The 25,109-nt window shown below is 53.4% G+C and overlaps 4 protein-coding genes across 12 annotated transcripts; 3 read left to right on the top strand and 1 right to left on the bottom strand.

Annotated features, from left to right (window-relative positions):
* Positions 1–293: 293 nt before the first annotated feature.
* On the bottom strand, positions 294–5,056 carry S100A1 (S100 calcium binding protein A1). Of its 5 annotated transcripts, none has more exons than XM_060087918.1 (4): positions 4,968–5,056; positions 3,668–3,726; positions 1,555–1,707; positions 294–599 (listed from the first exon to the last, which is right to left on the bottom strand). In XM_060087918.1, exons 3-4 carry the CDS (start codon positions 1,693–1,695, stop codon positions 456–458), a joined length of 285 nt encoding a protein of 94 aa, XP_059943901.1. In that variant the 5' UTR covers positions 1,696–1,707; positions 3,668–3,726; positions 4,968–5,056; the 3' UTR covers positions 294–455. The 5 variants fall into 5 exon arrangements, with proteins under 5 accessions (XP_059943901.1, XP_059943909.1, XP_059943890.1 ...); XM_060087926.1 differs by lacking the exon at positions 4,968–5,056 and adding an exon at positions 4,790–4,848; XM_060087907.1 differs by lacking the exon at positions 4,968–5,056 and adding an exon at positions 4,363–4,553.
* Positions 4,600–12,656, top strand: S100A13 (S100 calcium binding protein A13). Of its 3 annotated transcripts, none has more exons than XM_060087943.1 (3): positions 4,600–4,718; positions 5,695–5,888; positions 12,432–12,656. In XM_060087943.1, exons 2-3 carry the CDS (start codon positions 5,736–5,738, stop codon positions 12,573–12,575), a joined length of 297 nt encoding a protein of 98 aa, XP_059943926.1. In that variant the 5' UTR covers positions 4,600–4,718; positions 5,695–5,735; the 3' UTR covers positions 12,576–12,656. The 3 variants fall into 3 exon arrangements, with proteins under 3 accessions (XP_059943926.1, XP_059943938.1, XP_059943932.1); XM_060087955.1 differs by lacking the exon at positions 4,600–4,718 and adding an exon at positions 4,738–4,829; XM_060087949.1 differs by lacking the exon at positions 4,600–4,718 and adding an exon at positions 5,250–5,536.
* A 1,388-nt stretch (positions 12,657–14,044) lies between these two features.
* S100A14 (S100 calcium binding protein A14) lies at positions 14,045–17,252 on the top strand. 2 transcript variants are annotated; one of them, XM_060087904.1, is made up of 4 exons: positions 14,045–14,127; positions 15,550–15,657; positions 16,098–16,244; positions 16,469–17,252. In XM_060087904.1, exons 2-4 carry the CDS (start codon positions 15,628–15,630, stop codon positions 16,604–16,606), a joined length of 315 nt encoding a protein of 104 aa, XP_059943887.1. In that variant the 5' UTR covers positions 14,045–14,127; positions 15,550–15,627; the 3' UTR covers positions 16,607–17,252. The 2 variants fall into 2 exon arrangements, with proteins under 2 accessions (XP_059943887.1, XP_059943885.1); XM_060087902.1 differs by lacking the exon at positions 14,045–14,127 and adding an exon at positions 14,628–15,142.
* Positions 17,253–18,294: 1,042 nt separating this feature from the next.
* S100A16 (S100 calcium binding protein A16) lies at positions 18,295–24,501 on the top strand. Of its 2 annotated transcripts, none has more exons than XM_060087896.1 (3): positions 18,295–18,461; positions 23,287–23,464; positions 23,778–24,501. In XM_060087896.1, exons 2-3 carry the CDS (start codon positions 23,312–23,314, stop codon positions 23,934–23,936), a joined length of 312 nt encoding a protein of 103 aa, XP_059943879.1. In that variant the 5' UTR covers positions 18,295–18,461; positions 23,287–23,311; the 3' UTR covers positions 23,937–24,501. The 2 variants fall into 2 exon arrangements, with proteins under 2 accessions (XP_059943879.1, XP_059943877.1); XM_060087894.1 differs by having other exon boundaries at positions 18,296–18,457.
* The last annotated feature ends 608 nt before the right edge of the window (positions 24,502–25,109 follow it).

Genomic DNA, 25,109 nt, shown 5'->3' with positions numbered 1-25,109 from the left:
CAGTTCCCATAGGATGTCTAGCACATGGTAGGTCTTCAGTAAATATTCTTTGAAGGTTGAAGGGAAACTCTTTTGGCTTTATATCTGAGAAGCTGATGTCTCCTCCACTTCCAGCTGGGACATTGAACCCCAACCTTCCTGGGCCTTGAGCATTCCTTAAGTAGGAAGATGTAATGGCCCCTTGACCTCTCTCAAAATAAGATCCCTCCCCAAATATGGCAAGTTGGGAGTGAGCAGCCTTCACTTCCCCACCCACTTCCATACCCCAAAGGAGACAGACAGCAGCTGGCGGCTGATGAGAGAGGAGCCTTTAATGAAAGATGAATTGCAGGCCTGGCCCACTACTCTTGCGCCCTTGTTAGTGGGGAGGGAAAAGTGGGGTGAGGGGGAAGCAGGGTGAAGGAGCAGGTATGGCAGGGTGGAGGTGAAGGGCGCTGCCCACTGGGGCCGTCTGCTCAACTGTTCTCCCAGAAGAAGTTGTTACAGGCCACTGTGAGGGCAGCTACCAGCACCACATACTCCTGGAAGTCCACCTCTCCATCTCCATTCTCATCTAACTCCTTCATCACCTTGTCCACAGCATCCGCATCCTTCTGGGCCTGTGGAGGGAGGAGGAGAGGTAGGTGTATAAGGAAATGAACGGCACCGAGTCAGCGGCACGGGGGCTGGTTGATTGGGGAGAAGGAGGCAGAGATGAGCAAGAGGGAGAACTACTTCCAATTATGGGACTCTTGCTGCCCTCCTCAAAGCTAACAAAATATTTGTGGCTTCCTGTTGCCTACAGAATCAGCTCCTTGACGAGGCAGAATAATAAAAACAATTACCGTATGTTGAGTGCCTACAATGTGAGAAGCACTACACTAGGAGCTTTATAAGCACTGTCTCATTGAATTCTAGCACAAATGGTATGAAGTAGCTTTCATTAGGCCCATTCTAGAGAAGAAACAAATTGACATACAGCAGTTAAGGAACATGCCCAAAGTCACACAGCTATTAAGTGGCAGCGGCAGAATTTGAACCCGGGTCTCATAAAATCTCAAAGCTGGTACACTTTCTACTGGCTTCTCTTCTGCATCCTTCAGTCCAGTCAAAACTACCGAGCACGCTCCATCTTCTTTCTCACATGCTCCTGTTCAGATACTATACCTCCTCCTAAAATGTCTTCATTTACCCTAATGATCTTCCAGGGGCCTGAGTGCCACCTCTTTGGAGAAGCCGTCCACTTCAGTCAGGTTAATATTCTCCCATAATCCTTTCTGGCACCTCTGTTAAGGCCCCGGGTGCTTCCTGGTGTTCAAGTGTTTACTTTCAAGTGTCCATCCTTCCCTGCTAGACTGTGTGTTTTGTTATTGATGCATCTACACAGGGCCTAGCCCTTAACAGGTGATCAGTAAATCAGGACATTTTGATTTGAACCCAGAGGAGTAGGGGAGCCTGGGAGAGGAAGGAGATGGTTCGGCTGAGCTGGGGTGGGGTGGGGAGATGGCAGGGAGGTGCCCACTTTGTTCCCCCACCCCTCGCCCACTCCACCCTGTACCCCCACCCTGTGCTCACATCCAGGAAGCCGGAGAGCTCCGTCTGCAGCAGCTCTTTCAGCTCCTTCTTGCTCAGCTTGTACTTGTCCCCCTCCTTGCCCGAGTGGGCGTGGAACACATTGATGAGAGTCTCCATTGCCGTCTCCAGCTCAGAGCCCATCTTGCAGCTCACCTACCCACGTCCCACCATGGAAGTGAGCTGGGTACTGTGCCTGGGGTAGCTGGTGTTGGGGTAGGGGCCCACAGCTCAAAGAGCCATGAGATCGGAGCCCCACCACAACTGATCAGACCTAAGTCTAACCTCATTCTCTGTGCCCTTCAGTCCACACCCCAGCCAGAGGGAATCAGGGATTTGGGCATGGAGGTAGAACAGCTGGAGCTGGGCTGGCTCTAGAGGCCTGCAGTGGACTTTGCAGTTGCTCCTGGCTGCCTGGACACTGAGGAGGGTGGGGCAGGACCCGGCCTGGCTTCCTCTGGCTCTATTTTTACCCTGGACTTGCCTGCCCAGCACAGCCAAGATCTGTTGGGGATGGTGGGCCGGGCTCCTCTCTATAGCCTTGACTCTGCTGCCCACCCAGAGCAAGGAGTCAATCTGGTGCCCTTAGTGGGCCTGGTGGATAGGGTGGTAGTCCGAGTGGGTGGCCCAAGGTTCATGGGGACGGGGGCGTCTCACTGCCTCTGAGTTTCTTGCCAGCAGACTGGGGGCCTCTCTTGGTCCTTCTACACTGTTCTCTCCTGAACATGTCACTTTGGCTTCCCTCCGTTACCTCTAGTTTGGTTCGTCTTGCTTCTCTGCAGATTCAGCCCTTCTACTGTGTGGTGGTGGGAAGGGAAAGAGGAATGCCTGAGCCTTTTCCTTGGAGCCAGGGCTCCCAGGGAGGGGAAGAGGACACTTGTGGGATCTTGTCCCTGCCACTCCCACCCCCAGGCCCAACTTGGGTGATGTGGGGACAGTGGCAGCAGGGAGAATGGGGCTGGTTATGTGTTAGGGGAGATAAAGGCTGTGTGCATGAGGTCCTCTGAATCCAAGGGGCTGGGAGAGAGGAGGGGAAAAATGGAGGGGTCTGTTGAGGAGAGGGGACTGCCAAGCCAGGGGGTCTCTTTCCCTTGGCCTTGGGATGGTGGGCCCCTCCACAGCCTCAGGGGGCAGCTCAGGTGTCTCAGATCAGGTGTCCCCATCCTTCCCCAGACCTGAGGGGCTGGACAATGGGCCCTGATCAGATGACATCCTAGCTCTTCAATGGGGCCCTTGTGAATGTCACCTGAACTCCGGACGTGAGAAGCGGTTGTCACAGAGACACAGGGGAGATGGAACCCAAGCCGGGGCTGATGGAGGGGATAAGCTGGGGGGCAGGTGGGGGGCGGAGGGAGGGGTGCTGGTGGCTGAGTTATCAGCCCCATCCAGGAGAGGCACATAGAGGTTGCCTGGAGACCTCAAGCAGCCTGGGATTTTGCGTAGGGGCCATTCTGAGAGGACCTTGGAAGGGAGGGGGCAGACAGAAAAACAAAGGGAAAGAATGAGAGGAAAGAGGAGTGGAGAAACTGGGCCAAGAAAGAGGAGGAGGAGAAAGGGGAGGTCACATGAAGGGACAGTGGGAGTGGGTATAGTACCCTAGTGCCCCCTTCCTGGTATCACATGATTCATGCTCTGCCACCCCCGCCCCCCAACTTCCCCGGGACCTGAGCTCTTGGCAAGGCTGGGGGGGGGGTGGCAGAGAGACCACGGCTGGCGGGGGGTGGGTGGGCAGAAGGAGCTGGTCCACCTGCTTTCTTATTCTTACACCGCTGGAAGCAAGGCGAGAGCTGGGTCTCCTCCCCAGCACCTGGGAGATGGAGGGAGCCTTGCGGGGGCACGTGAGAACTCTGTGGGAGGAGGGCCTGGTCTCCTGGAAACTCAGTGGCTGCGTTCCCCACTGGCTTCCTTATTCACTGAGCTCCCAGATCTCCCTCTGACCTTCACTTGCCTCCCCTCACCACCTTCCAAACACTGTCTCCCCCAAATCCCGAGCTCCTCCCAGACCCTCAGGGCACCACAGTGCCATCCTCCGCAGACTTTTGGAGCCCTGCTGAAGTCCCCTTTCTGCAAGGCTGGCCAGGGCAGGGACCCAGGGCAGATGGGGCAGGATACTCACTGTCAGCCTGGGAGCAGGTTCTGGACAGACAGACGAGGCTGCAAATGTGGCTACCGGAGCTGTGTGGGGAGACCTGTCTTCAGTCGTCCTTCCCCCGCCGACACCCCCCACTGGCTCCACCCCTTCACAGACAGACACCCAGTGGGGCAAGGGGCCAGGAGTGGACAGAGGCGCCCTCTGTCTCCTGGGCTGGAACAGGCTGCCCTGTGTCCTCTTCTCCAGCCTCCCCTGCCTCCCCCCAACGCTGGGTCCCAAAAGGCAGGGCCCAGGAGGAAGGGAGGTGGGAAAGGTCCTGGGAAGAAGGAACACTCAGAGGCCTTCTCGGCTCCCCCGGCCTCCCACAGTACTGGGTATGCTGCTAGGCCAGGAGGAGGTACACGCACCTGGCTGAGGGGCTCAGCGAGAGAACTTCTCAGTGAATAATTGTCTTGGTAGCCTCCCTGAGGGGTTTCAGCCTGAGACCCCACTGCGGGATTTCAATCCAGGGTCTCCTCTATGGGGGGCTCGGCCTGGGTCCCCCTCTGTTTGTGGGGTCTCAGTCTGGATCCTCTGTAGGGGTCTAGGGCTGCAGGGTCCTTGGTGGGACCCCATTCTGAGGGGCCCTCTTGTGGTGTTTCTTAGATGGGACCTCTCAGTGCCGAGCTCCCTCAGTTGATTCTTTGAATTTACAGTGGCCTCCCCACGCCCCAACATACATACTCCAGATCCGAGGGGGCGGGTGTAGTGGGGCATCAGGCTCCCTGTGTTGGGAGGGATGGGACCCCAGGACGCCTGCTGAATGGGATCTGGCCAGGCAGCTCCAGGCGGGCCCTCCCCCTCACCAAGTGGAGGCTGCGGTGGGCTGCGTTGGGTGGGGCCAGGGTTCCAGGCCTGACTGCTTGGGGTGGGGAGGGCCGGGCGGGAGGCGTGACTGGGCGCGCTCCTCTCTTCAGAATGCACGACGGAAACTTGACACCTCCGGGCTTGGGAGGGGCTCTTTCCTCCTTCCAGGGACGCTTATAAACCTCAGCCCTAGGGCTCCTGCCTCGCTGCATCCCATCTCCTTGCCCCGGTGAGTCGCAACCCTTACTCCTAGAGGGTGCCTGGGGAGAGTTTTCCCACCCTGGGCTCCCAGGTCCCTACCCTGGAGCCGGCTCAGACTGGGATTCAGGAAATGGCTTTGGTAAATCCAGCAGCAGTCCTTGCAGAGGGCAGGGGGTGGGTGGGAAAAGGGAGGATGATTGGGCATGCCCCCTTGCCCCAGCCGTACCCGCCCCCCCCCCCGGCGCCCCTCCACTCCGGGCGCTGTGAGTGCCAGTACCAAGTCCCTCCTGGGCGCGGGCAGTCAGCGGAGCCCCATCCAGGACCTGTTGCTGGGAGACGGGGGCGGGGAGGGCTATGGGGTCCTGGGCTCCGCACTCTGCCCAGCTGCCCCCGAGGGGAGGGGCGAGCGGGACGACAGAGAGGCGGGGTCTGCCCAGACCGAGCCAGCCCTGACCACAGCTGGGCATTGGCCAGATCCCGGACTCTCTGCTGGGAAGAGCGGCCAGTGTGTGTGTGTGGGGGGCGGGTGCAATGCAGGCGGGTGGAGACCCAGGTCCTTGCACAAACAAGCTTTGGAGACAAACAACCCCATGACCCTTTGAGGCCGGTTAAGCTCCAAGAAAGGACCCTTGGGACTGAACCCCACAGAGGGGCCACCAGCCTGAGAGGACTCCAAAGAAGGACCCCAGACTGAAAGCCTGCTCCCAGACAGCGGGGTCTCCAGACTGAGGGACCACCATACAGGGGTCCCTGAGACACGGACACTTCAAAAGGACCCCCAGACTGTGAGACCTAGAGAGGAAGGGGTGTCTGGAAGTGAACATTTCTTCCCCCACCTACACTGAGGTACCATTGCCTGGTCCCCTGCCCCAAGGTCCATCCCTGCATCCCTGTCCCTTCCCTACTTCCCCTTGAGGCCTCCTCCAGGCAGAGGCTTGAGGTGGCAGCGCCAGGGCAGGGACGCTCTGGCCTGCCCTGACTCTCTCTTCTTCCCCCTCCTGCAGGTCAGCCCCGTGAGGACAACAGCTCCATCCCCAGGGTCCTAATGGCAGCCGAACCACTGACTGAGCTGGAGGCGGCCATTGAGACTGTGGTCACCACCTTCTTCACCTTTGCAGGGCAGGAGGGCCGGAAGGGCAGCCTCAGCATCAATGAGTTTAAGGAACTGGTCACTCAGCAGTTGCCTCACCTGCTCAAGGTAGGTGGGGGTCTCTGGGTGTGAGGTTTTGGGAGCCAGTGGCTGTGGGACACTGTGTATATGAGGAGATATTACTGAGCATGTTAAGGTGACCACAGGTGTACTGTGGAGGAGGGTGTGACGACTGCACATGTAAATGGTTCTGGGTGTTCTTGCCTGGTGTGTGTTTGTGTGTATAGTTAGGTAATATGATGTCTGTGTGAGTGCGAGTGTTGTATTGGGCTTTGTGCTCCCATCAGATTTTGCTGTTGGGTTCTCGTGGTGTCTCTCTGTGCCCCTCTGGTCTCATTTCCCCAACACAGGACTGGACCCAGAGCTGGCTTCCAGGAGATTCATAGGCCATCAGAGCTAGAAGGAGGCCAAGAGAAAACACAGTCCAAATTCCTCACTTCACGTATACAGAAACTGAGGCCCAGCTATGGGAAAGGGTTTGTCAAAAATAAAAACACAGCCAAATTAATGGAGTCATAGAATCTCAGTATAGGAGTTCCCTGTAAGTGATCTGTGATTATTCCCCACCCCCTCTGGGAATCCCCTCAATAATGCAACTGACAGGATTATTCTTTCTCTCCTATTCACAGGATGGAGTAGGGCTTTACATTTCATCTGCTCTGGGTTGGCACATCATCCCAGGCTGTTAACAGTTTCTTTTACATCCTTTCTAAAAATTCAAAGGCACATAAAAATGTGTGAACATGGATTAAAAAAAAACAAAACACAAATTAGTCTCTGAAATTCATAGTCTATCATTTGCAATATCTCCTGCATCCTTAGACTTTTCCCTTCCTCTTCTCACAGGAAACTTCAGGCTCTGACCTGAAAGTACAGCAGTCCCTGTAGCCTTGTCAAATAATAACTGTTTTTTCTTCCAAATCCAACTCCCTCTGGGCCTGGAAATGCAGATAGTGACCTCTTTGCTTTTCATTGCAACTTCCAGATCTTAGTTTCTTCTTCTTCTTTTTTTTTTGGCTGCACCCGTGCAGCTTGTGAGATTTTAGTTCCCCGGCCAGGGGTTAAAACCCGGGCCCTCAGCAGTGAGAGCGCACAGTCCTAACCACTGGACTGCCAGGGAATTCCCTCTTCTCCTTCCTAAGACACCCAGCTCCTTGGAAGCTCATATGTACCATGCGCCACCCTTCTAAGTACACACCTTATAGCTCTCCAGCTTCTGGCTTACTGTTTTTCTTCTCATCACTGCCACTGTCATTATCTTCAGTATCCACACAGACAACTTATTCAACACCTGGGCCTTTCAGTTTCTTTTTTTTTTGGCTGCGCTGTGTGGCATGTGGAATCTTAGTTCCCAGACAAGGGATCGAACCCACGCCCACTGCATTGGGAGCATGGCATCGTAACCACTGGACCACGACGGAAGTCCTTGGGCCTTTCAATTTCTTCAACTCCTTACTTTCAAAGGTTCTGTCTTCCTGCCCCTCAGCATCCCTGCCCCTCCACTCTGCTGCCCTGTCCATTCTTTAGATCTTGTCATTACCAATGCACCATCTCCAAAATCCCAATTTCAGGCCTCTCTTTCTCTGTCTACCACCTCCTGTCACTCCAGTTCTATTCCTCTATCTAGTTCCTCCACTCTATGACTTCCTGACTCCACTGGGAACTTCAGTCTCTTGACCCTATCACTTTTTCATCTTCCATCACCATCCCTTGAGACCTCATTTCCCTCTTACTCAGCTTGGTTCTAAGGCTCACCACTATAATCACTTGCCCAACTCCCTTGATTCTCTTTCTCTCTGTCCTAGTTATTTGGCAAAATCCCACCCCAGGTTAAATCCAACATTTCAGCTTCATTAGCTTGTTGGTGAAACCCACCGTTCTGTGTCTGTGCTTGTACAGCTGAATCTGGCTAGAGAAAAATGCACTGCCATGTTGTTGACTTGTCTCAGTTTAAATCTATAACCACAGCCCCCAATAGGACCCTTAGCAATACCTGGCAATTCTTCTACATTTCCCTAGTTAATTCATTTACCAGCTCTTTCAGATGATTATTTCACAAGTTTTCCTTTCTCCTTAAACTCTAGTACCTCTTTGCATAGTCTCCCTCTCACTGAGAAATTTTCTCACTGAGAAAAATAAAAGCCATCAGGAAACTTCTATGTGCTTCCTCCCCCAAAACTACCAACCGATCAGCACATTTCCTGCCTTCCTTCCTGTTAACATGAATGATCTGTCTCTGCTGCTAAGGCCAGCCCCTCCACTGGTGCACTAAATCCCATCCCTTCTCACCTACTTAAAGACATTACTCTTTCAATTCTTCTTCCTTTTTTTTAAAAAAAATTAATTAATTAAATTAATTTTGGCTGCATTGGGTCCTCGTAGCTGCTCACGGGCTTTCTCCAGTTGCGCAGAGCAGGGGCTACTCCTCATTGCGGTGTGCAGGCATCTCATTGTGGTGGCTTCTCTTGTGGAGCATGGGCTCTAGGCACGTGGGCTTCAGTAGTTGTGGCATGCAGGATCAGCAGTTGTGGCTCGCGGCTCTAGAGCGCAGGCTCAGTAGTTGTGGCGCACGGGCTTAGTTGCTCCACGGCATGTGGGGTCTTCCCAGCCCAGGGCTCAAACCCGTGTCCCCTGCATTGTCAGGCGGATTCTTAACCACTGAGCCACCAGGGAAGCCCTCAATTCTTCCTCTTCTCTCTTGCATCATCAAAATTTCCGTCTCTGCTAGATTGTTCTGATCAGTTTACAAATATGCTGTGCTATCTCCCGTCTTAAAAGAAAACCTCCCTTGACCCTATAATTCTCTCCAGCTATGCCTTACATCTCTGTTCCCCTTTGTAGTAAAACTCCTCAAAAGCAGTGAGAGTTATTTATACTCTCTACTTTATGCTGTCTCTACTTTTCCTCTCCTGGTTCAGAATGCTCATCCCCCAGGTATCTGCTAGGCTTATTCCTCGTTTGACAGATTTCTGCTCAGATGGCAGATCCTCAGCATGACCTTCCTTCACCACTGAGTACAGAGATCACCTCCTTGTGCTCTGTTCCTTTACCTTGGGCTATTTTCTTTCAGAACACTTCCTTCACAACTTAGCCTCCATTATACAATTTTACGTTACCAAGAAGTAACATATAATTTCCTTCCTTTCCATGTAGGAAACATTCTTGTTCTATAAAGGAAAGGAATCTGCTCACGGTTTTATCTCCAGCACTTAGTGTCTGACTCCTAGTTAGGTGCTCAATAAAATACTAAGGGAATAAGTGAGATAGTAAAAAAGTTTCAAAGAAGTAAAAATTGTTGAGTGAGTGAATGAATAAATGTATCTTACCTACGGTTCTACAAATAGCTTTTTAAAAATGTAACAATGCATATAGGCTGTTTTCCCAGTTAAAAAAATGATGTACTGTATTCTAATACGTAGCTTAACACAAATTTATGTAGCCAATCCTCTATTGATGAACATTTCTCTTGTGTTCACTTTTCCCTTTTGCAAACATTGTTTATATCGATATATCTTTGCATACTAAAGGGAAAATATTTATAGAGTATAAATATTAGGTCAAAAGGTTTGTTCTTAATTTTTATGGATATTATTAATTTGCCTCCCAAAAGGTTTGTACTTGTTTTCATGGCCAACAGCAGTGCATGCGACTGCCTGTTTCCCACGTCCTTGCCCAAAATGGGTCTTACTGAGTGTTTATTTTTTAATTTAATTTAATTTTTTTGTTTTTATAAATTTATTTATTTATTTTATTTTTGGCTGCATTGGTTCTTCTTGCTGGGCACAGGCTTTCTCTAGTTGCGGCGAGCAGGGGCTACTCTGTTGTGGCGCGCGGGCTTCTCATTGCGGTGGCTTCTCTTGTTGCAGAGCACGGGCTCTAGGCGCGCGGGCTTCAGTAGTTGTGGCACGTGGGCTCGGTAGTTGTGGCTCGCGGGCTCTAGAGTGCAGGCTCAGTGGTTGTGGCGCACGTGGCATGTGGGATCTTCCCTGACCAGGGCTCGAACCTGTGACCCCTGCATTGACAGGCGGATTCTTAACCACTGCACCACCAGGGAAGCCCTTACTGAGTTTTTAAATTTTGCCAATCTAATACGTAGAAATGGTGTCTTGTTCTGATTTACACTTCTTTAATTCTGAGTGAAATAGAACTTTAAAAAATATTTTTGATAGGCATATATATTGCCTTTTCTGTGAACTGCTCGTTTCTTTTATCAGTGTTTTTCTTTTCATATTGATTTATTATAGCTCTTTATAAATAAAGAAAATAGCCTTTGTCTATTATGTGCATTGCAAACATTTCCCCATAATTTGCCCTTTCGTCCTTTGAGTTTGTTTTTGGTCTTTTTCGCCATACAGAATATAAAAAATTTTTATGTAGTCAAATCTGTCAAACTTTTCCTGAATGGCTTCTGTGTTTTATGCCATGTTTAGAAAGGTCTTCCTCAGTTTAACTTATTAAAAACTCCCAGACTTTACTTTATTATTAAAATTTTCTTATTGATGTTAAATACCCCACTTATTATTTATTCAATTCCCATATATATTCTGGGCCTCTTTATTCCGTTTCATTGATCTGTTTATTAGTTATTTAGAAACATTCTCATTTAATTACTGTGTTTTTAAAATATGCTTTGATAACCTGTAGGGTTGGTTCTCCCTCATTATTGTTTTTTTTTTCAGAATTTTACCAGTAGATCCCACATGTTGATTTTTCAAGAAGAATTTTAGTAACACTTAATCCTATTAAAAAGAATCCTGTTAATATTTTAATTGGGATTATATAAAAACATTATTTTAGGGAAAATTGACATCTTTACACTATTGAATCTTTCTCTGTAAAAAAAAAAGTATGTTTTTCTATTTATTCTTGTTTTCTTTCATATCCTTCAGTTCAGTTTTCTTCACAAAAGCTTAATAGAGTTCTACATTTTTTCCTGAGTGCTTTATTTTATTTTTTACTATTTTAAGTGGGATCTTTCATATTATATTTTCAAACTGGTATTAGTTTTTGTGTATTAATATTGTCACCTGATACTTTATCATTTCTAATAGTTTTTGGGGGAAGAAATACAGATTAGTGGGTAAGAGTGTAAGCTCTCAGTCAGACAAATCTAGGTTCAAATGCAGGGTCTAGCTTGTCATCCCGGGTTAGTTATTTAATCTTTCTGAGCCTTCATTTCTCATCTGTGAAATGGACTCATAGTAATACTGTTCTTGTTGGATTGGTCTTGCATTTATTCAGTCAGTATTTATTGAGTGCCTACTACGTTCTGTTCTGACACTGTCCTAGGCTTTGGGTTATAGTGGTGAACAAGCCTCCGCTATGTACCAGACATTCTCCCAGGCACAGGCATTATGGTGGTGAACAAGACAGACAAGGTCCCTATGCTCAGGAGCCTTTCATTCTAGCAGATTATGAAGATTAAATGATGTAAAGCATTGTAGGGTGTTCAGCATATGCTCAGAACAGTCAGCACTATTAAGTGCTTACACTTGTTGAAATGTTAACCTTTATCACTCTTTCGTTTTTTTCTAGGTATACAATTATATAATTGCTAATATAAGAGGTGAATTTGCGTCTTCTTTCCCAACAATTTTACCTTTTATTTCTTTCTCTTGACTAATTTTATGTTTTCCCCCTCCATCGGTGTGTTACACTGGGCATCTTTGCCTTCCACTGGCAATGCTTATAGTATTTTATAAATAAGCATGATTGTAGCTTTAAAAAAAGTCTTGTTTAGCTCTTCTAAAAATTAGCTTTGTGCCATCTATAGATTTGGCAAGGCTTCTCTGCCTTCATCCAAATGTTGATTCAAATGTTTAGCATGAGCTCTGCCTGAGGCACCCTTGTCTGGTTTGACATGGATCCATCGTTCAACAGTCAACTTTCTGGTTGTGGTTACTTATCTGGCAACAAATCCTTTGATCACCATGGTCCAACTTAGAATATCCTTAGATTTCACAGGTCTGCTGGGAGAGACTTTGCCAAGGGCCCCGTAGGAAACCACATACCTTGTGTCCTTGCCATTCCTCTGATCTACCAGGCTAGTGACCCAACTGGAAGAATGAGAAGGCGTTAGGATTATGCAAATGAGCAGCCAAGTGCTGTGAACTTCTCCAGCTTTCTGTAAAGGAGGAGTGTGGCCTGAGAAGGCTCTGTGGGTGGTCAGAGTGAGTCAATGCCTACAAGGGCTCCCCGAGTGTCTTTGGGCTTATCCCAGGGCTGTTTGGGCTTATCCCAGGGCTGGCACAGCGGCGTGCTGGAGCCCACCCATACCTGCCGTTGAAGGCCCATTGTGTGCATCTCTCCCCTCTCTGCGTTCAGTGACATCATGTTTATGGTTCATGATCCGCCATGGTGGGTATATTTAGATCACGGCAAACACTATAACCAGGCTCCCCACTTCCCTCCTCTGCTTCCCCTTGGAGTTGGGCACCAGGGCAGTGCTGTGTTGGGGCTGCAGCTTCGTCCTGAAGGTTTGGGGCAGATCCTACTGCTCTCTGAGGGAAGGGAGTGGCGACTGGCAATTCTTCCCTCCCTGTGTCAAAACCCTCGTTTCTAACCCCACTCTTCCCTGTGGTGTCTCCTCAGGATGTGGGCTCCTTAGATGAGAAGATGAAGAGCTTGGATATGAATCAGGACTCAGAGCTCAAGTTCAATGAGTACTGGAGACTGATTGGGGAGCTGGCCAAGGAGATCAGGAAGGAGAAGGCCCTGGAGATCCGAAAGAAGTAAAGTCGGCTGGCCAGGATGGGGGTGGGCATGGCAGGGCTGGGCAGTACCCCACTCCCCACAAATAAAGCTTTCTCCTTGAAACACAGATGTTTCTTACTCACACCCACCCTGATGATTTCTTCTCTTGAGACTAGGGGGTGGGAAAGCTCTGTCCCCACCTGAGGTTGGGTCCAAAAATTATGAGCTCCTTGAGGACCAGGAATGTTATTCGTCTTCAGATACTCTGCAGCATCAGATCTTGTACAGGATAGGTGCTCAATAAATACATGGTTGATGAATGAATATCTGAAAGGTAGAGACAGATCTCTGGGGCAGGTGAGGTGACTCATATCCCACCAGGTCTCAGGGGCTTGGGCTTGGTTCCCACTTTCTTATTCCTGGGGTTTGTGTCATTGGATGGTAATGATAGCAGTGAACATGTGTTGAGGGCTTGCTCTGTGCCAGGAACAGGGCTGAACATTTTCTTGTATTATTTTAGTTAATGCTCACAGACTGTTGAGGTAGGTACTATTTTTAAGTCTTGTATTAAAGATGAGGAAACATGGGGCTTCCCTGGTGGTGCAGTGGTTGAGAGTCCGCCTGCCGATGCAGGGGACATACGTTCGTGTCCCGGTCCGGGAAGATCCCACGTGCCGCGGAGCGGCTGGGCCCGTGAGCCATGGCCGCTGAGCCTGTGCTCCGCAACGGGAGAGGCCACAGCAGTGAGAGGCCCTCGTACCGCAAAAAAAAAAAAAAAAAAAAAAAAAGATGAGGAAACAGATTTTAGAGAGGTTAAGTCACAAAGACAAGAATAGGTAGAACTGGGTTGAAATTCCAGAGCCTCTGTAATGAACCGGGATCCTCTCTGGACGGGTGCTTGGGAACCCTGGACCCTCCTCTCCTCCCTCCTACCATAGCAGGGGTGAAGCAGAAGGATGAATACAGGGTTCTGGTTCGAGGACTGGGGTGAGGGTGGCGGTCGTGCTGCAGGAAGCAGAACTTTAGGGCACCCAAGCGCTGCTCTCCCCGTCCTTCTTGGCTGGAGGGGCATGTGGTTTGAACTGTCTGCCGCCAGAGGGAGCAGGGGTGGGGCAGCCCAGCAGGCACTGACTTCCAAGGACTGTCACTGCCTTACTGTCGGGTGCCCATCATTTGAGGCAGCGTGAGTCCAGAGGAACATTTATTCTGAGGCAAGCTCCCCATCACACACCATGAAAGGGTCCTAGATTGAGACCTTCCATCTAAGTGCCCCTGGACTGAGAGACCTCAGAGGAACCGCCAGGCTGGGACTCTGAGGGTCCATTTGAGACATTCCAGAGGGCCTCCTTCACAGTGAGAGACTCTAAGAGGGACCCCCAGACTGAGACATTAGAGACCTCAGGCTGAGGCAGTCTTGGAGAAACCCCGAAATCGAGATAGCCTCAGAGGGGTCCACAGATTGAGACTCCTCAGAAGAACTCTCAGAATAAGCCACTTTGGAAGGACCCCCTCCTTGAGACACTTACAGACACCCCAGTGGAGGCCAAAAGTACATAGGAGCCCTAGAAGGAGACCCGCAGAGGGGCACTGGGAGGTATGCTTTGATCTCAGAATTTAGGAAAGGAGTCCAGGAACTCTGGCTCTCAGCACTGCCCCCTCCTTTCCTGACCCACACAGACTCCCCTGCCTTCTCCCTTCCTCCTCCTCATCAGGTGGGGAAGTCCACTGGGGTTGGGCTGAGTTCCCCCCAGACCTACAGTCCAGGATCCCTGGGATGTTATCCCCGGTGCTGGATTTGGGGGGGCGGGGAGGGCGGTTTGCTGTGGAGTCTCTGGGTTGGGGAAGGCATGGGATTCTGAGGGAGGGAGGAGCAGGTAGCCCAACCAGTTTGGAGAGGTTGTTAGCTGACAGATAACCCATCTGGGCCTCCCACACGTGCATGCTGGCTGCGGGGAGCTGAAAGGACGTCAGGACAACACTCAGTCTGCCCCCTTCACCAGGCTGCCCTTCTCTGGCTCCTTCCTTCTGACCCAAATTTCTGCCATTAGGACTCGGCAAGGCTGGGCAGGCTTGAGTGTCGCTATCTAAATCGGCCTTGAGGGGAGGAATGGGTGTGTGTGACACATTAAATTACTTCAACCCACGTGTCCCTCATTCCTTCAAGGCCACAAAACCCTCCTTGACCAGCCTCTGCTTCTCCTTCTTTCCTGGTGACTGACTCAGAGCCCCCTCAGAACCCTTTCCTGTCCTACATTTCCTCCAGGCCTTTCCTCCCAGGCTCCACGCCACAGTGTTTCCAAGTCCTCCCTCTCCACCCCAGCCTCCCCTCCCTATCTTCCCTGGACTCTGCCTGCTGGTCTGGGGCCAGGGGCATCCCAGACCCAGCTCTCCATGGTTCCCTCCTCGTGGCCTGGGTGCGGGGCGGGCTCTCGGAGCTGCGGCCAATGGAGGTGGGGCCCCCGCGGCTGGCTCACTGCCCAGGCGGCTGCAGGAGCAGGGCTGGCTTCGGGATGAGGCCCAGCCCCCTGCCTCCCCTCCCTTCCCCCAGGTATAAGAGCTGAGCTCAGGTGCACTGGCTCTTCCAGTCCTGTCTCAGCGGCTGCCAGCAGGTAAGGAGTCCCAGGGCTTTTCACCCAAAATGGGCTGTCTGCAGTCCAGAGGGCATGCTTAACCTATCCTACCCTAGTCGGCCAGGGGAGGGTCTGGGGGACCAGGCCCTGGAGGCTGGTGTGTGTGTGTGTGTGTGTGTGTGTGTGTGTGTGTGTGGAATGGGGTGGGGGGTTGGAAGGGGTGGGAGGAAGGAGGCTAAGGTGAGGCTCAAGGGATTCCCTCTAAATAGGTTGGCCTGGGGGCTGTGACCTTAGCTCCGGGAGCCTGGGCAGGGACGGGGCTTGTGTGGAGTTGGCTCTGACCCCCTGGGTGAGGCACAGAATATCTGGGGTGCAGCCAAAGGGGATAGTTGAGAAAGAAATGCTGAGCTCTCTCCTTAGCTCAGCCTCCCCCCTCCTCTGAGCAGATCATGAGACATCAGCTCCTCTGGGGCCGGCTGTAGGACGACAAAACTCTCACCAAAGGACCAAGCGCATCGAGCACCATGGGACAGTGTGGGTCAGCCAACGTACAGGTGGGCCCATTCATTCCTGGCCATTCTGTTCCCACTCTCCTCTCCTTCACCCTGAGGGTCTATGTCCCTCACTGACTTCTGCCCCCTCACCTTGGCCTTGCTCTGCACTCCAGACCCTGCCTGTGAGACCTGAACCCTCTGTGGTGCCTACACAGGGAGATGCAGATGGACCCTCCCTGGAAGAGGATGCCTGGGTCTCATGCTGGGACCTGCCCTGCCTGGAGGCTGGGGGGAGGTGGGGAGGAAGCCTTGTCCAACACATGGCTCAGGGCAGAGGACAGTGGGGGCAAAGGGGCTGGATGCTGGGCTTTGGAGTGGGCGAGGGCCCACGTGCCTGCCAGCTGTCTTCTGCCCTGTTGGGTCTGCCGGGCTCCTGGGGAAGCAGGGTGTCATAGGATGGGTGGGGCCTCTGCAACATGGGCGATGTCCCTTGCCCTCAGGATGCCCAGGAATTCAGTGATGTGGAGAGGGCCATCGAGACCCTGATCAAGAACTTCCACCACTATTCGGTGGAGGGTGGGAAGGAGACGCTGACCCCCTCTGAGCTACGGGACCTGGTCACCCAGCAGCTGCCCCACCTCATGCCGGTACTGAGGGAGTGGACCCTGCCCCAGGCAGTACCCTGACTTCCCAAGCAAGTACTCCAAGACCCCACCCACACTGCCAAGGCCCCTGGCACTGGCAAACCCCAGCCCTTCCCCTTGTCAGTGCCAGGTAGGCTCAAGGACCTGCTTTCTGCCCCTGGGCAGGGCGGAGTGGGAAGATTGGAAGGTGCTGCCTGGCTGAGCTGTGGTGTCTTCCCTCCTTTCAGAACAACTGTATGCTGGAAGAGAAAATTGCCAACTTGGGCAGCTGTAACGACTCTAAACTGGAGTTCGGGACTTTCTGGGAGCTGATTGGAGAAGCAGCCAAGAGTGTGAAGCTGGAGAGCCCTGTCCGGGGGAGTTGAAAACCTTCCCCTGGAATTCTGCGGTGGGGGGATATTGGGGAAAGGGGGCCTCCAGAGCCTGGGGGGCCTGGAAATAAAACTCCTCTCTCCACCACCCCCGCACTATTCCCCAGCCCCACCTGTCTCACCTCTGCAAGGTTCAGGTTCATAATGGCCCTTCCTGGGGCCTCTGTGTACTTCATCCCTGGGAGCTCCGTGGGGCTAATGGGTCCAGGGGTCCCCACCTGGGGGAGGCTCAGGGGGTGGCTGGGGCCAGGGATTTATTGGAGGGCTGCTGGAGGGTTGAAGATGCTGTAAGGGCCAAGGCATTTAGTAGTGGGGGAAGGGCAGAGAGGAGCTGAGCTATGGGAACTGATTTGAAGGGGGTGGAAGTAGGAATGGATATTCGGTTCTAAAAAGGGTCTCTACGAGCCTACCCCTCCTAATCTCTTCCCCAACCCAAACTGTCTGTCCAGTGCTGTCCCTCCCTGCCCCCAGCTCTGCCCCAGCCTCCTCTCAGGACCCTGTCTCCCAGGCTTAGGGCAGGGGAAGAGAGAGAGCAGGGTGGGGGAGAGGCTGAGGAGAGTGAGTTTTGGGAGTGAGAGGACCAGCTGGGTGCTTGGGCATTTACAGAATTATGGTTGTTTTGTATCATTTGATTAATAAAGAAGATGGAAAAAATGAAAGACATTGTCTTGACTGAACCCCATCCGCACCCCAAGCGTCCGTGGCTGAGGAGGTGTTGGAGTGAATGGCAGAGTCATTGGGTGGCACGGTACCTGTGGGACTGCAGTGGTTGGCAGTGGAGGCGAATAGGGGGCCTCACTTTCCCCCGTGGATTTGGGTTGAGGATGGCACGAGGCGTAAAAGGTGGGAGAACTGGTTCTCTCTGAGGGACAGGCTCAGAGAGATAGGCCAGTGACCTGGCCCTCTGACAGGAGAGGAGGGCGTGTGTGCACATATGGGGAGAAGAATATGAACCAAGGTGAGCCTGGCTGACAGGTATCAGGGGAAATGTGAGGCTGAGAAACAGGCTGGCCAACCTGGGTTTGAATCCCAGCTCTGCCACGTATTGTCTTTGGAACTTGGGGCGTATTCTCAGAGTATCAGTTTCCTCATCTGTAAAATGGGGATCGGACACATGATGTAAAGTACTTAGCAGAGAGCCTGACACGGAGTGAGAGGCGGAAGTCACTGGAGTGGGGGGATGGGTCACTTCTGGCATCAGCTGTTGCCTCTGGGACATCAAACTGGCCAATTTCCTTGGGTATCTTGGAGAAGGGGTGGAGGGGTGTTTCCAGAGGAATCCTCTTCTGCACACAAGAGGTCCTAGGGACGGGTGCACTGGAGGTGGAAGGCAAGGAGCCGCGCTCTGGGCCCTTTTGACTGTAGCCCACGGAAAACCCAACAGCAAGGAAATTTAAGCGGCCAGCCAGGCTGGCCTGGAATACTAACTGAACTTGTCTGTTAGGGGTCCCTGAAATGGGGCTCCTAGTGACCCAGGTGAGAAGGGCAGGTGACAGTCTTTCCCTTCCTTTCTCAAAGTTGTAAATTCTGTTCAGGCCCTGCAGGGTTAGGAGGGTGGGGTTGGGGGAGTGCCAGCTTGCACCACTCCCTCTGGGGTAGGGGGTGGAAGGGTGTTAAAAAAAGGTGTGTATCCCTTTAACATGGGCCCAACCCCAGGGCCAAGTTAAGAGGGAGCTCAGACCTTACCTCCCCACTGAGCCAGCTGCGCTAGGCAGGGCCAGGAGGGAGTGGGACAGATTCTGGGAGTGCAGCGGGGAGGAGTCCTGGCTGGCTGAGCGCGTAGCTACTTGGCAGTGCCAGAGCCCAGGTCCCAGAGCCCCGCAGGAGAGGAGGTGGACCGAGAAGGTAGGTGAGCACCCCAGGCCCGTCCTGGGAGGTCTGGGGCTGCCGGAGGGGCCCTGCAGGCTTTGGAGGCCCGGACAGAGGTCAGTGAAGGGGGCCTGAGGAGGGGGGCCTGCAGAGACTGAGCAGGAAACTTTCGTCAATTGTTAACTTTCCCAAAAGGCCAGTATGGAGCGTTCCGGTGGGCTTGGGGGTTGGAGAGGCCTTCAGAGGAGTGGATGGGGTGGCAAGATCCCCTCCCCAGCCCAGCAGCTGACTGAGTTCCTCTCCCAGGGCTGGGCCACCAGGCAGAGTAGAGTGTTCAGAAGCTTTGCCCTCAGCTGCTCTGATTTTCCCCAACAGAAAAAGGGCAGATGTGTTTGGTGGAGGTTGGGGAGTAGCCAGACCATAGAAACAGGCCTCGCTGGGCGCTGGGGGTCGTGTCCCAGAGAGGTGATGGGGTCCAGGAGAAGCCAGGGAGGGCCCAGGGAGCCTGAGAGCAGCCCGAGGAGGGGAGGCAGGGGCCTGGGTTGCTTCTCTCCACCTCTTGACTCAGGCAGGTGCCTGCTGGCCCCAGGTGCTCTGGGGGCTGTTCCTTGGCGGGGGCGATGGGGCCCGGGAGGAACCTGGGTGAGGCCCCCTGGAGCCTGAGCTCCAGGAGAGGTTCCCGGAAACTGGGCAGCTTCTCCTCTACCTCAAGACCCAGGCAGGTTCTGGCTTGACTTGCTTTGCTTGGTGGAGCCCCCTGCCCTGTAGAGCATTTCCCCTGCCTGGCCCTGCTCCCTGTCCAGGTCAGGGTGGGTGAGGGCTGGTGTGCTGGGAGACCCACGACAGAGCCCTGGAGTGCTGGTGAGCGGGAGCTCAGACTTTCCCCATTGACTAGAAAAGAGCTCTCTGGGTGTTGGTGAGGCCAGGGGCAGCTGTGTGTGTGTGTGTGTGTCCGTGTCCACACCAAACTCCTCCAACTTCACTTGTTTGGAAAGAAATTTCTGAGGAACAGTCTTCTTCCTCCAGCTACGTATTCCGAAAGCAGAAGAGTTTGGAAGGTAGATGGGTCACCCAAGCAGAGGGGATCAGAAATGGCAGAATTCCTTGCTCATTGTGATTGTGTACATTTGTGTGGATTAGATGCAGTGAGTCCTGTGAGGGTGGGGCTGGGGGGTAGGCAGGGACACTTGTGTGAGATACTAGCCTCTGGAACTGGGAAAAGAGCAGGAGAAGAGGGAACACAGAACGGAGCTGGAGCGGCTGGAGAGGTTAATTTGAAACAACCTTGCAAATTGAGTAAAGCATTACCAACCCAGTGTAGATTGCGCCTTCCCTGTGTGTTTCAGGCAGCTGGGGCAAATGAGTGAATTAAGTAGGAAATGTATGAGAGAGTAAGCAAGTGAATGGTGGATAAATGAGTGAACAAATTCAAGGTAGATGAAAGGAATGCAGAGAATGCCAAATTGAGGCTTGAGAGTGGCCTAGGCTCTAGAGGAGAGGTGACTAGGAGGGATAGGAGTCCAGCGACATATCCCAACACTTGGGAACAATTTAAGACTCAAGAAGTGTGTGTGGAGGTGGGAAGAGGAGGTGAGTTTTAGAGGGTGTGGTGGATGTTCAGGGCTCCACACGGAAAGGGACTGGGGAGTTGAAGAGATGGAGGGTGAAGAGGAGGCACTTGGAGGGGTGGGGCCCAGCACCTGGGGGTGGGAGGGTGGGGCTGGAGTGGCTGAGACCCAGGAGCATGGTGTCAGGGCAATTTGGGCTTTTGGAGAAGTCAGCAAGCTGGGCTGAGGTGGGCGGGGGTGGGGGCCTCTTGGTTGCTCAGTGATGAATCAGCCAAGGTGAAGATAATGAACATTGCAGGAGGGTTGGGGGCCCCAGGTGAGAGGGTCCTTTGGAGGACGAGTCCCTCCATTCTCATTTTTTTGGAAGGCTCCAGTGTATTGTCCACCTCTCCCCCTCACCCTCAGGCCACGATCAACCTGTGGCAAAGTCAATGCAGGAGTTACCTCCTGCTCCACCCTTCTCAGGGAGGGGCTGATGGGATGGCCCACCACCTCCCCTCCCCCCAACCACATGCCTGGGGACCCTCTGGCCTGGTTTGGTGGGAGGACTGGGCAGGCAGGAGGGGCAGGTGACCTTGGCATGGGTGTGGTGGCAGAGCCTGTCTCCTGACCCCCAGGGAAGGGAGGGAGAAAGAGGGTAATGACACCTGACTCTTCTCGACCACCTTTCCTTCAGAAAAAGCTTCAGCAAAGCATTTGTCCAAATTGTTAACTCCAGCATTGTCCAATTGACTAGAAGAAGGTGGGGTGGGGACTACTGGGAGGCCTGGGAGCAGAAGTGCAGCTCTCCGGGGTGACTGTGTACCTGACAGCAGGTGCTGAGATGTCTCCTGGGAGCTCACCTGTGTCTTGCCAGGTAGAGGCTGAGACATGGTATCAAGGAAGGGCAGGACTGGGCTCCAAGATGGCAGGTTGTGGGAGGGGAGTGCTCGGCCAGTGGGGAGAGGGACAGAGATACACTGCCCCCCAAACCCATTTCTTATCCTTTCCTCTCCCTGACTATTTCCCACAGGATTCCTCACTTGGGGAACAAGGCCTGGGATGGTGAAAGTGGGTGATTCTCTGAACTTTCTCCCCACTCCCAAGGCTGGTTGGGGGTAGAGCATGACACAATCCTTGCTGACATGGGTGCAGCTTTCGGAATCCCCAGGAATGCTGGTTGTAGGCCTGGGCAACTGCCCACCCAAGGGCAGCAGGGCATACAGTTCATGGATTGAAACATTTTTGTCCTCATTTGTGAATGTTAGAGCATTTGTATGAAAGTCTTACAAAGGTATAAACATTGAGCCACACAATTACACACAATAAATAAAGAGTACTAGAAAAAAAAATGGTTTTCTACAGTCCTGCTTCCATACTTCATTCTTTTGGCCACAGACCAGAGCGGTCAGGTGGACGAGGCAGGGGAGAGAAAGGGTAGGATTCCTGGTCAGAGTTGCCCTAGCCTGACCCCTCTCCCTCTCAACTCTCCTTCCTTCCTTCATCCTGGCTTAGTCCTTCTGGGTCTCACCCTTCCTCCAGAAGAAGTTTAGTAAAAGAAAAATCTTCGAAGGGTGGTCAGGGGCCTTAGATACCTGGTATCAGGGCTGGCAGGAGGTGGAATTTTTTTTTTCTTTTGTTTTTTTGCGGTACGCGGGCCTCTCACTGTTGTGGCCTCTCCTGTTGCGGAGCACAGGCTCTGGATGCGCAGGCTCAGTGGCCATGGCTCATGGGCCCAGCCGCTCCATGGCATGTGGGATCTTCCCGGACCCGGGCACGAACCCGTGTCCCCTGCATCGGCAGGCAGACTTTCAACCACTGTGCCACCAGGGAAGCCCCCGGAGGTGGAATATTTATAGAGCATCTACCTTGAGCAAAGCATTGGGCCAGGCCAGGTGGGCGAGAGGAGATGCAGAGATTAAAAGCAGGGAGGTTGTATATCCAGGATTTTAAAAAGTGGTCCCAAAGCCTCCCAGTCCTAACACAATGGCTGCGTATAAGAAACACTATCCTTGCTTCAAGGAAGGTCTGGTGTCTGGGGAGAGATGATCCAGGAAGAGACTGCAGTCACAGCAGCTAGTGGGCCCAGCCAAGGCTGGCTGAGAGTCTGTGGGAGTCAGGGGAGGAGGACCAGAGGGCAAGGGTCAGGGCAGTCTTCCCTGGAGGTGCGGTTTGGGCAGGCTTCAGCTAGGTGGAGAGGGCAGGGCAATGGGCCCAGGAGGAGGGATGGATGGCCAAGAGGAGGATTAGAAAGCAGGTGGCAGGGGCAGGGGCTGCGGTGGGGCTTGGAGAAGCAGACTTCCCTTCCATTATCGAACCATGGGATGCCCTGGTGGCGGTGTCCACCTTCCCTTGCCAAGACCCAATGGGCAAGGCAGCTGCAACTCATTCCTGGGTTTGGGGGCGGGAAGGGAGGCTCATTTGCCAGGGTTCACTTGGGGGGGCTCTGGGCATGGGCGGCGACTCAGAGTAGATCCGCCTGTTCCCCTCATATCCTGTTATTCAGTAGGCTGTATCCGCTTGCAATGTGAGTGCCTTTTGTCCTGGAGCGAGGGGCTGACGTTTGTAGCCTCTGGCTGGCTGTGGAGGCTCCATCTTCAGCTGTCTGCAGCTGGGGCTGAACCTCCGGGCTCCTCCTTAGGTAATGGGGTGAGGAGGGGCCCTTGTATCCTGCTGTATATTTTGGGGTGGGTATGAGGGAGGTTAGGCTAGCCGGGGCTGGCTGGGGGCCTGCACAAAGCCTCACTTGATGGATCGGGACATTGTCCTTTATCAGAGAAGGGCAGCTATGGCCTGAGACCCTGGACGCACTGTCCTGGAGCCTGGTGGAAAGGACTGGGGAGAGCCTAGGTCCCCGCCTCCTGCTTTGTTGCCTGGGGCAGGGGTCTCGGCCAACCCTGGGGGTGGGGGACGTGGCCCATCCTAGCAGTTTCTAGCTGTGCTTGTCCCCGGGCCAGGGACTCTGGGTGGGCCAGGTATGGAGAAGGCGGAAGGATGGGCACTGGCTCTCATCCTCTTCCCACGGAGCCTCTTGTTCTCTCTGGGGCTCTGACAAGCTCAGTGCCTGGGGCTGGGGAAGTGCCTGGAAAACCTGTTGAGGCTGTTGAGCTGGGGAGCACGTGGATGAGAGGAGACACATAGTTCTCATTCCAGGTCCACCCTGGGTTCCCCTTTCCCTGCTTCCTTCCTCCTGAGGACCAGCCAGCCTGGGGGGCCAGAGGCCCAGGGGGTGGGCCCAGCGGGAGATCAGGGGCAGAGAGGTGAAGGAGCAGGTGTGGCCTGTGGGGTCTCCTCACCTCCCCTCATCCTGGCACCCAGGCCCTGCGAGGTGTGAGACAGTGAGATGGCGGACTCCTACACGGAGCTGGAGAAGGCAGTGGTCGTCCTGGTGGAAAACTTCTATAAATATGTGTCCAAGCACGGCCTGGTCAAGGACAAGATCAGCAAAAGCAGCTTCCGGAAGATGCTTCAGAAGGAGCTCAACCATATGCTGACGGTGAGGTCCCCCCACCCAAGGGCCTGGCCTCTCTGTGCCCCTACCCCACCCAGCTCCTGAAGCTCTTGCCCTCTCTGGGTTTCCTTCCCCACCGCCGCTTCTGTCCTTTCAGAGTTATCCCCCCAAAACCAGGGTCTCCACCCCGCCCAGCCCTCTGTCCTCAGGGTGCCCGGGCCTGAGCCAGTGAGGGCTCTGTTCCCATCTCCCAAGGGCAGCAGCAGCCCAGGCCAGAACCTGGACTCTGCCTAGGGTCCTTGCTGGGGCCTCTGTAGAGCTGCCACCTCAGTATTGCTGACCCTCAATTCCTCGCCAGGACACGGGGAACCGAAGGGCTGCTGATAAGCTCATCCAGAACCTGGACGCCAACCATGACGGGTGCATCAGTTTCGACGAGTACTGGATCTTGATAGGTGGCATCACTAGCCCCATCGCCAACCTCATCCGCCAACAGGAGCAGCAGAGCAGCAGCTAGAGGACCCTCCCACCGTCCCCTCCCCCGATGCTCTTCTTAGGCTCCCTCCTCTGCCCACCCAGACCCCCTGTCCTCTCTTCTCCCTCTAGACCTTCTCCTGACCATTGCTGAACAGGGCAAGGGGGGACGTCAGGGCCCCTTTGTGAGTGTCTCAGTCTAGGGGTGTCTCCCTGAGGGTCTCAGTCCCTGGAGCCAGCAGACCCTGGGGCCCCTCTGTGACAGTGCTGTATGGGGACCCAAGAGTTTCCCCACCTGTTCAGTCCATCTACCCTTCTGACCTCTGATGTTCCTGCCTGATTCCGGGTCTCTCCTGACCTTAGAGGTCAGCTTGCTGCTTCAGGTCTCCCTGTTCCTGGCAACACCAGCAGAGACTCCTCTCTCCCCTTTCCCTCAGTCCCTCTGCTGGGTAGAGGAGACTTCCAGGGATTGCCCTCCAGCTGCCTCTGGGTCTGGGAACAGGGTTGAGCCCCCTCCCTCCTGAGACACTGAAATGGGCAACAAAGGCTGGATTTGGAGTTTGTGTCCCCCTCTCCCAGTCCCTTTGTAATGTTCATTAAAACCTTTCCACTCCTTGGAACTTCCTCATGCCACGGTGATCTTTGCCATGGGCCCCGATGCAAGGGGGTGGCAAGGGGAAACCTCACCGAGAGGGCAGGGCAAGAAAGAAGTAGAACTCTGGGATCCCAGGTGGTGCTGTCAGTCCTGGGTCAGCAGCTACTTCCCTCCTCCATGAAGGTCCAAAGGCCACACGTGTCATCACCCCTGGGCCCTCATAGACCAAACTCAACTCATATTCAACTTCTGGGCACACAGTGTATCCCATTTCGTCCTCACTGAAATTCCATGAGAGAGGTGCTGCAACCCTCAGTGTTGAGTCATGAATAGCACAGAGATACTGAATTCTCATGTACAGATTATTCTAATACACAGAGAAGTTTATGGGATGAGAAAGGGGGGTGCAAAGAAAGAGGGGTGTGGAAGGCCAGAGTTGGGACTTGTGCCTGGTGTAGGGGACAATGACAGTTTCTATATTTCTCCCCTGCCATGGAAGGACAGCACATGCCCCCAAGAGAAACAGGGCAGGAGATCCAGCCTGTGCGCTCTGGATCAATGGTTTTCAACCCAGGGCAGCTTACCCCTAAGGTTTAAGGTTTTTCTAAAGAGGCACAGGCA

The sequence above is a fragment of the Mesoplodon densirostris genome, chromosome 2 (genome assembly GCF_025265405.1).
Source record: "Mesoplodon densirostris isolate mMesDen1 chromosome 2, mMesDen1 primary haplotype, whole genome shotgun sequence".
NCBI classification, from domain to species: domain Eukaryota; kingdom Metazoa; phylum Chordata; class Mammalia; order Artiodactyla; family Ziphiidae; genus Mesoplodon; species Mesoplodon densirostris.
The sequence above is the reverse complement of the archived record's forward strand: the minus strand, read 5'-3'. Positions and strand labels throughout refer to the sequence as shown.